Source organism: Python bivittatus, unplaced genomic scaffold (assembly GCF_059951505.1).
Source record: "Python bivittatus isolate LINGU-HERP-01145 unplaced genomic scaffold, Pbiv_v1 ctg000970_np1212, whole genome shotgun sequence".
NCBI lineage: Eukaryota > Metazoa > Chordata > Lepidosauria > Squamata > Pythonidae > Python > Python bivittatus.
The window spans coordinates 3,590,462-3,604,069 of NW_028277121.1; the positions used below are offsets into that span (position 1 = coordinate 3,590,462).

The window sequence follows — 13,608 nt, forward strand, 5'->3', positions numbered from 1 at the left end:
TAAAAATGAGCGTGTGTTTATGATGAAGGAAGCTGCTAATTAACTGAGGATGTGAATTAATCCTGAATCTAGAACTCTCCATTTTACTACAAATACAGGGTTCTGGAAAACATACAGATGTTACTTGAACAGAAAACAAAGAGAAAAGCTAACTAGTGTTGCAAGAAAAAGTTATCTTACCAAGTCCGTTTCTGAGCCGGGAGTAAAGACACTGACGAATTGCATGAAGTTAGGAGATTTATTCTTCACCCAAGTGCAGAAGCAATGACAGCAGGCAGTTAGGTGGGCGGCCGCGCTGGGCCCCCTCCCCACAGTACCTTATATACCTTCTGTTACATTCAAACCCACGTTAAGATGTCATGACTTTCTGATCCAATCAAAGCCAGTTACCTTGGTCCATACTCCTCCCCTTACCCAGGACCCCTTTCTCTGATGCCGAATAAGGTTCTTCCTTTCTGTATGTAAACTAATTTCTATCACCTTGAGTGTTAACAGCCATATGTAAACATACACCCCTGAGAAACAAGGTCAGGACCGCTTATCTTTCTTTGTGAGGGGTCATCTGAACAAGAAGAGACTATCAGGTCAAGACAGTTTATCTGCTTACATGAGTTGCTGCCTTTCCAGTCAGGAAGAGGCAAACCATGTCAGCAATTAACACATCCTTGAGATTTTGAAAAGTGTTAAAGGTCTCATCCTCAAGAATGCAACCTTTTGATAATCTAAAGTACAGTCAACCATACATACAGGAAAGGGAATATTGGCATTTTGATAGGCCTGCTTTTACTTCATATTATACAATATATAAAGATAAATGTTTAAACATCTAAATGTCTTAATATATAAAAATGTCTACATGCCCCAACCTTCTAACACTAGTTTTAATCATCGTTATCTCTCTAACACTAGGAAAGTTATTTATTTATGAATCCCTCCATGATATGTGCTACTACCACACAGACATACCCCCAAAAATGTGTGCAAAACAATCAAATCTCCCCTTCTCCAAAATATTCTGAAGACTCCCTGGGACAAAAATATCCAAATGTATTGACTGGAATTTAGTAGGCTCATATTGTTGGAAAAGGCAAGTCTGCAAACTTCATTCAAACCTGTTATGTGTGTATGCATATACAGACGCCTGCATGTTATCTGTATCAGCAATTTAAAAGTCACATGGTACAAAAAACCCCTGAATTTCTTTGACTGCAATTTGGTAGCCTTCACCCTGTAAGAATGGATTATAACAGCTACAAATTTCATTCATTTTTGGGGGGAAAAATGGGGGGGGGGAGGGTTGATATCCTCATCAGAGTCAATGAGGCCATACAAAATATTTGTATTTTATGAGCTGAAGGCACTAATCATAAATCTTGCATTTAGTACGGCCTATCCCTGACTGATACTTGCTGGCACAGCTCTGTCAGTAGCACGTGCCTGTGAGTTCTGCTGACGACTGCTAGCATCGCGGTTAGAGGCTTGTCCCTCTCAAGGTGCGCAATTATCAGGGTGGAACTACATTACTGCTAGTTCCCAAACCTGTTTTTGTGGAGCTAACGTGAATGAACGAGAAAAGGCAAGCAAGTGGGTGGGATGCAGGAATCTACCTGCACAGGCAAATTCACTCTCTGTGAAGTTTAATTCCCAATCTGGAAGTCTGGAGGAGAATGGTGGAGAATTGGCTAGAAACTGATTAGGGAGTAGAAACTGCAGGGAGCAACTAATGTGTAGGGAAAGAACTTAGTATTTTCCCCGCTGGGGTGATTCCAAATTAAGTAGTTTGGTACAGCAAAGAAATGTCATAGAATACTATCAGAGAACTAAATATTTAATTCAGGCTTTTGAAAAAATGATGACTAGATGCCCAAAGAATGAACAGATCAATGGAAGCAAATCTCTTAAAGTCATTTCTGTTCTTTTGCAAAATCACCTCAATTAGCACACACAGACAGGCTCAAACAAGTCGGTCTTCCTTAAAATCTCCCAGTTTATGAAGATGAAAGGAAGTTAAAACATAAGCCTCTCTTCCGTATCTATTCCATATCTATCCATCCATCCAATTTGTGCCTGCCATAGTCAACAAGACTCTCTGCGATTCACAACCCCATACAATGAAACATCCACAGTAAATACCTAAAACCAGTCAATCAAAACAAGAAATAACAATTAAAACATCGGTCTCTCAATAATTCATAGGCATCATCTCAGTCACCATTAGCCTTTGGAAACAATTCAATTTTTAGCAGTGTATGGAAGAGGTATTATGCAGGGGACATGTCTGATATCCACAGGCAGCCCATCTCCCAACGTGGGTGCAACGAGAGATAAACAGTGCCCTCTGCCTCAGCCTCTCCCCGCCATGCGCTGTGATTGGAGGGGACCACCAGCACACTCAGAATGTATGAATTCCAATCTCGTGACTTATGCATGACTTATGTAATTTCCCACAGATTGTGACGGTAATAATTACTAATCTAACTTAGATACATAAGAAATTGGTAGAACAAATTATCTCTACAACAATAGTTAAAAGTTCCATTTTGCACAAGAATACTTTTTGTCTTCTAAACTGAAGACAAATTCAACCCATTGAATTTAGATTTGGACATATACTCCACAATTTTATCAGAATTTTGTCCTAATTACAGTACTCTAGTCCTAAACTATGTAATTTTTAACAATTCTAGTTCAGTGCACTGAATTTTATTCTTACCTTATGTTTTTCTGTCGTTGATGAAGGTGAAGTCATCATTCCTTAAAAAAGCAAGAGAAAATAAAACTCTATACATTTGCATACATCCATTAAAAGTTTAATGAATATTAGAAAATGTCATTCACTGTACTGTACAGTTGTTTTCTTTTTCTGCTAGTAACTTCTACGTTTCTGTTAGTATTATAACATTGCCTATATTATAGGTTTTACTATTATCCTAAAACTAATACCCTGGAAAATATTTTAAGACAGAAAATAATGAAATTGAATGAACTCCCCAAAGCAACATGATGTCATATGAACAGTTTGTACATTTTGGTGTTACTCCTTATTATCAACATTCATTCAATCATCATTCTGTTGTGCTACTGAAGTGTAAATGGATGCACACGCGTGAAGAAAGAACACTTAAAAGACATTAAAGGTGAGATTCTGACACAATTAGCTAACCCTAACCCTGGCTGAGCAGCTGTTCTTGAGCTACACAGTGTGCAAATCTTCCACAATTTTGTTACCAGATCATTTTTACTAATCCATTTTCAAACAAACATAAAATAATGTAAAATAAAATAAAAACGAACAAAAACAGAAGGAAAGAAAAACATCACAGGGGAAAATACATAAAAAGAATAAACAAAAAAACTGTAATTACAACTATATCCCAAATTCACCTGATCTTGTCAGTCTTTTAAAAAAAAACAACTCTGAATTTTCAATGTTGACCAAGCCTGTCCAAGAATTTTTTCCTTAATAAAAAGGAAAAAGGAGGACAACATAATGTGACGTTTTCTGATTAACTGAATATATAATTTTCTCAAAAACTGCTAAGTCACCACAGTGGTTAAACATTAAGTTAATTTGGCAGCGGTGCTGCGTGGCACCCTAATCAAACTATCTGGTAAGTCCCGTAGCAGCAAACATAGTAAATTGTTAGTAAAGTGTGTAAAGATAAAAACAGGTGCATTTATGAAAATACAGACAGACCGTAAGGTAACAAGGCATTTACCATTTTCAAAGAGATTATACTTTTCACAGCCAGGTGCTAGTTTTTCAGTTTGCCGACAACACTGATAAATTCCATCCGTCCAGAATTTAGGATGATACTTAATCATTATATTATTATTATTCTTTATTTCTAAAAAAAAAAAAAAAGATGAGTTGAAAAGAGCCAATATTTTAAATTATGATGACCCATTTAATTGCATGTTTTAATGTGGTAAATATTTGAGCCAGAGGAAGCTCACGCAGTAGCTCAGCTTGCAACAATCCAAAATATTATCAGTAACGACCGCAATACATCGAGATTATTTACATCTTAACATTAAGAACCAAGAAACTTAAAAGTGTCAACGAAGAGAGATGTCATTCACAAATTAACCATAGTTAATAATTTCATTTAGATAGAGTTGAAGAGTTTTGAACGTCGGGCTAAGTACTGATTTGATTGTAAACTTTTAATTTATTTTGCTGCTTAGCTGATTCAAGAGATACTCCGTGATGGGAGGTATCACAATTCCATTCCTAGTAGAAAGTGGCCCTCACTAAGAATAGGCACTGATCTGATCTTATGTAAGAATGTAAGTATCATATGTCCTACTAAATTTTGGAAATTCAGTAACATAGCCCCATTACAGACTGTTTATCCTTCAGAGATGAGTATGTTGCATGGATCCCTTAGTGCAGTGTGGTCCAAACTTGGCCACTTTAAGATGAGTGGATTTCAACTCCCAGAATTCCCCAGCCAGCCATGCTGGCTGGGGAATTCTGGGAGTTGAAGTCCATTCATCTTAAAGTGGCCAGGTTTGGACCACACTGCCTTAGTGGTTACGTCTCTGCTGTATAAACTATACAAGAGCATTTACTAAGCAGATTCTGGTGGATGCTCCGTGGACCCTGCAGTTCTCCCCCAGCAAACCCTATTCCCTCAAATTTAAAAAATAAACCAAGCCCACAAACTTTAGTACAGAAGTCTCTATATGGAAAACAAGCCTTCACAGACAACCTGGGGTCAGATCACAGTGCAAAGGAGGTTGGCAGACAAGAAACAGTTAAGCAGCTTGTTCTCCTCCGCAATTAACACATTAATACATGAACAATAACCAGCAAGTGGGTGTATCAAGAACAGTGTCTGTTGGCACAGTATTTAGATTTATGCCTGGGGTTTTGAGAAAAGAGGAAATTACTGTGACTAAACTGACCATTTAAAGGAACCCTCTTGAGAAAGACTTCCTTTCCAGTCCAACCATATTTGCATCTATTTTTTTGGCTGAAGAAATCATAGAGAAGACTTCTATGGCCCAGGAACTAACAGGCTTACACTTATATTCTGAGAGAGACCAGGTGGCCAAACAGTCTTTTCCATTACTTAGAGTCATCCTGGGCTCTTCAAAAAGAAGTATCTTCTGGAATAACGATATGGCCATAAACATTTGGGGGGGCTTTAAAAATGTTTTTTAAAAAGGTAGGAAGGACCTTAGTTATAAAGTAAATGTGGTCCCCAGCTGACAGCATTACAGATTTTTCAGGGGAACAATGACCATTTGTATTCCAGCCAGCATTCATTGCTGCTATGACCAGAGAAATGCCCACCAACCTTTCCCACATCAGAATTTGTGGCAATTTTTTTTTTTTAATCCCTTCTGGCGATCCTTTCCTTGTTTCTCCTCCCAAAGCATAACTTTTTCATCCAAAGCAATAAGGAAATGATAATAATAGCAATGATATCACCATCAATCAATTGCAAAAGGCAGCTTTGCTTGGAACAGCTTACGTCCTGCGACGATCCCTTTAACGCCCTCAAGCAACAACATCTGCCTACCCCAGGTCCTTGGGAAGGACTTGATAGGTGGACAAAAATGCCAAATTCAGTCTAAACATCTGGCTGACTGTGCGACCAACCATAGTAATATTTATATGCTGCCCAACTCCCAACAACTCTAGGCAGTTGCAAATAAAAACGTTAAAAACAAGGGAAAAGAAATCCCGACAATGACAAAAATGAAGAGGCAAGGAATTGTTTTCTGCTTAAAAAAACTAAACTAACAAATGAATAGGCAAATGTAGGAAAATGCTTTGTCCGTTAAGCATTCCTCAGAGTCTTCGCTTAGAGATGTATGTTTTCAAGAGCTGCAATTACCTTCTTTCAGATTTCTTACCCACTGATCCCTGCTATAGGCAGTGGGAGCAAAAATATAAAGTGTGCTATTATCGTACACAACCTGGAAGAAAGAAAAAAAAATCTATTACTATCACACAGGTATTGCCTCTACAGCTATTATAATTCAATTATTATAATGAATTATTCCTCAATAATTGCTAAATTAATACATGAAATAAGCAATGAACTTCAATACAAATGAAATGCCGTCTAGAAAAAAGGGTCTCTCAGTGAGTGGTTTGTCTGCCTGCCAGAGAATTATATTCAGGTTTTCATAATTAATAATGCCCTCTTTCTAAAAATCAGGTCCATGATGAAGAGTGCTCCTAGATGCAACTCTGTCACTGGGTGCCACAGCTTAAAAGGCAGCACAGAGTATACTTCATCAGTTCCTGTATTTCCTCCTCAACAGAAGAGAGCTTGGGGATGGTTTCACATGTTCAGGAAAATCCAAGCTAAGGCTGCCTCTGTCTTCCCAACTTGGTACCACCAGAAATGAGAGGAATGCAACTCCCAGAAGTCCAAGCCCACATGGGAATTGTAGAGCCAGCGCATCTAGGGAAGACCATGGACTCCGGCAAAGGGTTTTAGGGGGAGTTGACTGTGAAAACTGCCCAGGATGATTAGTTAATCTAAAAGGCTCATTGTAGCCTGTTTACCAGAACCAATTGGTGACACATCTCCCCATGGCTTAAGAGTAGTTCATTGGTTCATACACCACTTCAGATCCAAATCCAAAATGTTTACAGTTTCCTTCAAAGAGTACCTGAACTTTCATTTTTACATGAAACTGTCCATTGTTAGGAGAATCTTCAGCTGCCCTATTTTGGATATCTTCTCCATAACTAAGGAGAGATGCATGGTGACTGCATCTTCCCTTGCACCACGCAATCTACGGTTTTCTGGGAAGTGTAACTGGAAGGCGTGGTGGTGCTGAAGCGGCCACAACTTTGCCAAATTTCAATCCCACGGGAGTAAGGGGTCCTGGATTTTGGACACATTCTTTAAGTTAGCCCATTTGAGGTACGTTGATTCAAAAATTGTTGCCCTATGATGCACCATTTCACCCAACTGAAGGTTACAGACAAACACTGAGAGTTTTAGTAGTATATAGGTTTTTTTTTAATGTTGTTAGCTTCCTTGAATTTACAGGTCAGAAAGATGGGTTTTACAAGTGTACAAATTTTTACTGTCTGTGTATACCTTTTTTTGTAGCTTTTTGAGAGCTACTTTGTGAATATATGTTGAAGGATAAAGAATGGAAAGCTAAGAAATACATAAACTTTTAAATAAAACCAACATCTACCTTCAAAGTTTAGAATGTAAGAAAAATCACAAATCACGGGCACCAAACCAGCTAGGTGACTTTGGGCTTTGTGCCAATCCTTCTCTCTCAGCCCTAGGAAAATGGCCATGACTTGTCCAGGCGCTCACAAGGGTCTGCTTCTTGTCTTACTAAGTTTATCAAATTTGTATACTCTCACTTGTATATATACACCTTGCCTCAGCAAATCACAACACCTGGCTCACTTAGTCTGCGTTTGGAAGCAATGCAAGATTCAGTCTGGTTAGGAATTGGATGCAAGACTATATGGGGCTACCAAGGCTGTAGGCTAGACTGAGAAGTGGAAAAACGTCTCTAAAGAAGACAGTGAAAAACATGTTATCAATGAAAAACACGTTATGAAAATTGCATGATTGAACTCAACTCAAAGTAGACTTTACTTTAATCTAAATATACACTATTTCTTAGAGACCTCAACTGACAGTCAAAGCAAGAGAGTATTATCAACAGCTGTAACTGGAAAGAGAAAGTCCTAACACATTTCAGAAGCATTAAGGTGAACATTTGGAACTCTTCGTGCAGTTTTAGTTCATACCAATTAATAAAAATAAAGGGGGGAAAAAAGAGGGGAAAAGATTAGCTTGGAAATAGGAGAGAGGAAAAGCATAAGAAAGTAATCGGATCTGCCCACAGGACATAACAGCAATGTCTGGTTTAGAGATCTTCCAAATAAAACCATGTGTGTGCTCACTGAAAGGAAATGTGTGTATTTGCTCTTCTTTAAAGTGGTCTAGCTTGGCTAATGGCTGGAAATGTAGTTGTAATCCAAACCTCTCTGGGGTATATCAGGTTAGGGGCGGCAGGTCCAGAATGTCTGCTAGGCAAACATCTACATGTTTGTTGAAATCCAACAAACCAGACTTCACAGCTTACCTGAAAGGGATATTTATTTTGACAGGGTATAACAATATCATCATTCTTCACAGTCTCAACACATTTGATTTTGGAAATGTCAACTGATCCTTTTCTGTACTTTTTCTGCAATGGGACAAAGATGGAATCATTTTTTTAAAAATTAGGAATTTCAGACAATTTGCAGAGTTAGAAGATATCGCAGAATGCACTCCTACACGTAGAATATGCCAGAAGAGGGCACAATTGTTCCAGTGACGCCGGAGAACCATAGGGTCTTTCTTGGAAATGGTCCCAGAGATTTTTTTTTTTTTAATCCACACTCAATCGTTACCGATTCTGCGGCGACTGCCTGGACGAGTCCCTGCAGTTTTCAAGGCAAGGTGTTTCGGAAGTGGTTTGCCAGAGCCTCCTTCCTAGAGCAGAGCCCAGCCGGCGAGCGCAGGAGGTGGGGTTTCCATTGCTTCGCGCCTTTTTCGGGCGTGCGCGGCTTCCGCGCTACCGGCAACTTTTTTCCTCCCACCAGGGTGAGAGTCCCCATTTATCTACTCATGTATGTTTTCGAGCTGCTGGGTTGACAGGAGCTGGGGAGGAGCTCGCTCTGTTGCGCGGAGCTGGGCTCGAACCGCTGAAGTGTCGACCATTTCTGGCCGGCAACTTTCAGCGTCATTAAGCCGCTGCGCCACCGCGTCCCTGGTCCCAGAGATGCAGAGATTTAAATTTTACTACTGTATAAAAGTACCTTCTCTGCTGCACAACTCTGGTACGCAAATGTCCACCGTTTTTTTAGAAAAGGAGTTACCCAGCTATGTCTTTTATTCATATCCAACAGAATTTTCAAGTGGCTCAATTTCTAGGGAGAGAAATGTTAGCTGTTTCCTTCCAAAGACCCTCTCTCTGTCCCTTTATCACGGCAATTAGAAGTGCCTAAAAGCCTTATAACATCAAAGAGGTTGTGTTATTTAAGCTTAGTTGTTGTGTAAGGGCTACTTTTCAGGCAGGGGCTGCTGCATAACTCCTTCCTTCTCTTGCCTGAAGAGAAGCCAGCACAGCCATTTGAAAAATTTTGGAAAAATACCTACTACTGGCACCAGTGGACTTTATTAGCTTACTTGCCATACACACTGTCTGTGTATGGCAAGGACATTTTTAAGGGGTGCAATATGTGTAGGATGGGGGTATCAGCTGCAATATTCCCCAATGCGCCATCATTAATTCTAGGTGGAAAATCCTCTTTGTTGCCTCTTTCTGTCCTTGTTCCCACAGTCCCTTTGTGCGCAATATACTTTTTGAGATGTGTTCACCATAAATGAACACTGCATTCTGCGTATGACTACACCACCAATCTGTATTCTGAGAACTGTATTTAAATTCCTTTCCTTATAATCCCCAACAGGAAACTTCCCTTGTTCGCAGCAGCCACCTTCCGGGTCAACAGTTTCATTTAGCTTCCTTTAGGGCCGCTTGCTTCTGGTTCAGACCTCAACAGCATATTTGTGAAATTATTTCTTTGCTCCAGTTTTTACAGTTCTGACCCGAAATCATATCTGCCTTTTACAGGCATATCTTCTTCACTGGGGGAGATCCTTTGGGAACTTTTCTTAATCTGTTTTTGTATTGGCTACCCTGAAACATTTGGTGTCATCCCCAAACTTGGATGTCACGGTGCTTACTCCTCCTCCTATATTATTTCTGGTTACGCTTAAAAAAGCATCGATCCTGCTACAATTTTTCCTGCGACCACAATATTTACATCCCCCAGCACGAGACCTATTCTTAGACTCTTACGCTCTGCTTTGAACCAGTCACCAATCCATAAAACAATCTGAAGGACCAAGGAGAACAAACCCCTTAGTAATGTCGCAGATAGAGAAGCAAAAGCTGTGTATTGCGTGTTCATGCTTTACTGCCCAGCATCAGGAAGAATGCCAGGATGTTATTCATCTAGATAAGGTTAAAAATATGCATGAAAAACAGTCTGCATTTCCTGAAATTAAAGGGATAACAACCCTTTTTATTGTGCACATAATAGAGCTCTCGGACTTTATTAGAGAATACCAAAGAAAAAACTTTGCATTTTAACACGGGTTTCAGATTCTTTAATCCTAGATTTTAACCTCAAGCCATTTCGGAGCTTTCTCTTATGAAATGCCCCACTTGTAAAGACTACGGGAACACTTATGTGATTATGCCCTGCCCTTTCTCTCTTTCATACGAACATACATAGGGACAGTAAAGGCTTCTCCTTTTAATTAGCACCGTTCTGTGATTAGTGACGCTCAGGTTCCATATTTTTATGCAAATTGTTCCATGTAGATTTGTCCACTGAGACAAAAACCGACTTTCTTGAGAAGCTCCAAATGAATTCCAGAGCATTATACTGAAAAACATATATGCATACATACACAGACACCAATGATGTTATTCCATTTGAGAAAAGCAATATTATGAGCAACCCAGAACAAGCAAAAGACAGTAAAGGCATGAAATCAGAGAAACCAAAAGGAAATGCAGCTAGATCTAATTTATGTTAACACCATTCGCTATTCCTCCCCATATCTTTCGGTCCTTTTAAACCACCCCTTCTTCCACCGTGTCTGTTATGCCGATTCATACATTAATTTTTGCTCTTTAACCCTCTCCCCTCTTTCTTTGAAAGTCTCCATCAATTCTGGCCAACCACAGCTTTCTCAGCCTTCCCTCTTACTCACCATCCCTGTGAATGTCTGAGCCTAAGAAGATAAAATCTATTATAGTTTCAGCTTCTTCTCCACCTATCTTCTGGCATTGCCTGTTGACATAATCTTAGGGTTTTCGTTTTTAAAAATACCGAGCCGCAGACCAGCTTCTGCTCTTTCTTCTCTCCCCTGCAAATGACATTCCTTAAGACTCCTCACTTCCAGCCATCAAAGCTGTTACTATCAGCATCATTAAGGCTGTTGATCTCTCTTCCATCCTTTTTAGTTCCAATTTCTCCTAGTTCAGCATTTCTCATCCTATATTCAACATATAAATTCAATTAATAAGGCAACAGGGTACAACCCTGGCACTCCTTTCCCAAGTATTAAACCTTTAGTTGTTCCATATTCCATCCTAAACATTACTTCCAGACCACGATATTCTTCAATCATGAATTCATATGGCCTGGTACGCCAAAGTTTTTATGGATTATCCACATTTGCTCTGGTCTAAAGCCTTTGTATAATCCATTTTTTTTTTCCAACTGTGTTCTGCAAAACCTTAGGGCTTGATGAAAAATGGATGGTGCTCTGTGAGAGACTAAAAGCAAAACAAAAAAAAGAGACTTCACTTTTCACTTCACTTGAACACAGCCAATTTTGTATCACCAGAGCTTTGCCTCTTGATCAGAGGCTCTGAGAATTTTTTTTTAAACACGAAGGTTCTGCAGCCTGAAAAAGTTTGAAAACCCCAGGTTTTCAATAAAGCGAAAATGGACTTTTCGCTTTTTGAACTACCTTGCCTTTCCCATTACTAAAACAGAACTCATTAAAAAAAAAATCACCATTCTCATTCATTCTTGGGTCTCCAAATGGCCTAATTACTTTTTTCTGTATTTTCTCATCTCATTTCCACTAACGTAAGATTTTCCTCCTAGATCACATTCATTTCAAATGTTGCACACTTTTCTCTAGCGGTCATCTCTGGTTCTCCCATTATCCCCATTCCCTGCAACCTAACACAGAACTATCATCAGCCAGTGACGTCCTACTTCTTATGCATCGTAACTGCCATCAATTCATACTTCCTGACATATATGTTTGCCTTTTCATTCATAATACATTTTCACTTCTATATATGTATTCATCAGCTCTACCCCACAAGATCAAACCATCTTAGTCCAGAACTTATTGCGTCCTTCCCATTTCTCCTTTTCTCAGAAACACACAGTACGTGTTTTTCTTTCTTTCATTTCATTCAATAATTTATGCTCTTTTACCTCTCTCGTGTTCCAAGTTGCAATTTTCCATATGCCATGATGGTCACCAGATGGGCTGCCAGATATTGACTTCCATCACATATCACAATATTAGTCAATCGGGGCTTTCACATAATGCTTTTTATTAAGATAGGTAAAGTGTAAACCAGGTTATCAGCCTTACTCATACTTGTGCCATATACAGTATTCGCTGCTAACAGTAAGGATAGTAGAAGTCATTTTTGATACATTTCGGCCATTACGTCACAAGTGGAACCAAAACCTACTTTTGCCTCAAGCATGCTTATGTTATTCTATGCAAGCTGGAATCTCTCATCCACATTTTGCAAGCCAACATACTGTTGCCACGTGCCACTTATTAATAGGGACGTGCGGTGTGGTGACAAAAGCTAAAACACTCTACTGACCAAAACATAGGCGTTTTTATTGAGGAACTTTGCAAAACACATAAAACATGTCTTGTTCATGTTATGCTACCCAAAATGTAGCATGACTACATTTTGGGTAGCATAACATGTTTTCTAAAAATACATTTTGCGTCATTTTCATGAATATATTTGTATAAAACATTTTCCTGAATATACTTTTTGTCAGTCCTTCCAGTAGGCCAGGTCTGGAAACAGACACCATGTGGACTACTGAAGCTCTACTTTTTGCTCAAGGGCACAATAACCGGATCTGGAAAGCCTGCCAAAGTTTCCCCTGCCCCCTCGTCTACCATATAGAATCATGGCAGGGCCATTTTGAGCCTCTTTCTCACACTCCCACCTTTCACAGGGCTGAGATGTCATTTCCTGTCCCTCTTATCTGCTAACAGTTCTTGCATTCCTTTGCCACCGTATTTCTGCCTTCCTCTACATTATTATACTATAATGTGTACTGCATTACAAAATTCAAAACGTTGAATTATTTTCATTTGTGTATTGGTTTCAGAAGGTGAAAATGGGTAAGTCTGAACTCAAATGTCTTCCTTATACCTATTACAGGTAGACTTCAGGTTACGTCCATCCGTTCAGCAACTGTTCAAAGTTAAAACAGTGCTGAAAAAATGGACTTACGACCAGTCCTCGAAGTTCGGGCCATTGCAGCACCCCTGCAGTCATGTGATCAAAATTCAGGCTGGTCCGCATTTATGATCACTCTCCTCCCAAACAGCCACTGCGCCTCCCCCTCATATTGCTCATATTTTCTACCTTGCCAGGGCTGAGCAATCATTTCCCGTCTCCCACCTCTTTCTCAAGGCCAGACACAATTTCTCTACAGAAGACATTTGATAGCAATTGTCCCTCCTACAGCGACAGGCTGCTGTTTCTTCCACATCATCTTGAACATTAAAGCGAGCCGTTAGTTCTGATTAGCAGCAATCTGATAAGATCACTCATAAAGTTCCTGTCCTGCCTAGGAATTCTGGAAGTTTTTATCCCAGCACCAGGGGGTAGAAAGTTGGTCAAGAACAACCTTCAATTCCCAATCTGATGAAGTGAACTGGAGCTCATGAAAGCTTATACCTCATAATAAAATGTCTTAGTCTGAGAAGCAGCTATCAGAGTCCTTTCACTTACAGAAATTTAAAAAGGAGGGCC

At 39.5% G+C, this 13,608-nt stretch overlaps 1 protein-coding gene across 5 annotated transcripts in view; it reads right to left on the bottom strand.

Annotated features, from left to right (window-relative positions):
- TEC (tec protein tyrosine kinase) overlaps window positions 1–13,608 on the bottom strand; it is a 58,263-nt gene that overhangs the window by 14,841 nt on the left and 29,814 nt on the right. For all 5 annotated transcript variants that reach the window (XM_088131127.1, XM_088131123.1, XM_088131125.1 and 2 more), the window contains 4 exons: window positions 8,089–8,193; window positions 5,850–5,931; window positions 3,720–3,848; window positions 2,714–2,754 (listed from right to left, as the gene is read on the bottom strand). In XM_088131127.1, the coding sequence (XP_087987253.1) occupies window positions 2,714–2,754; window positions 3,720–3,848; window positions 5,850–5,931; window positions 8,089–8,193 (357 nt within the window). The remainder of the gene's footprint in view (window positions 1–2,713; window positions 2,755–3,719; window positions 3,849–5,849; window positions 5,932–8,088; window positions 8,194–13,608) is intronic.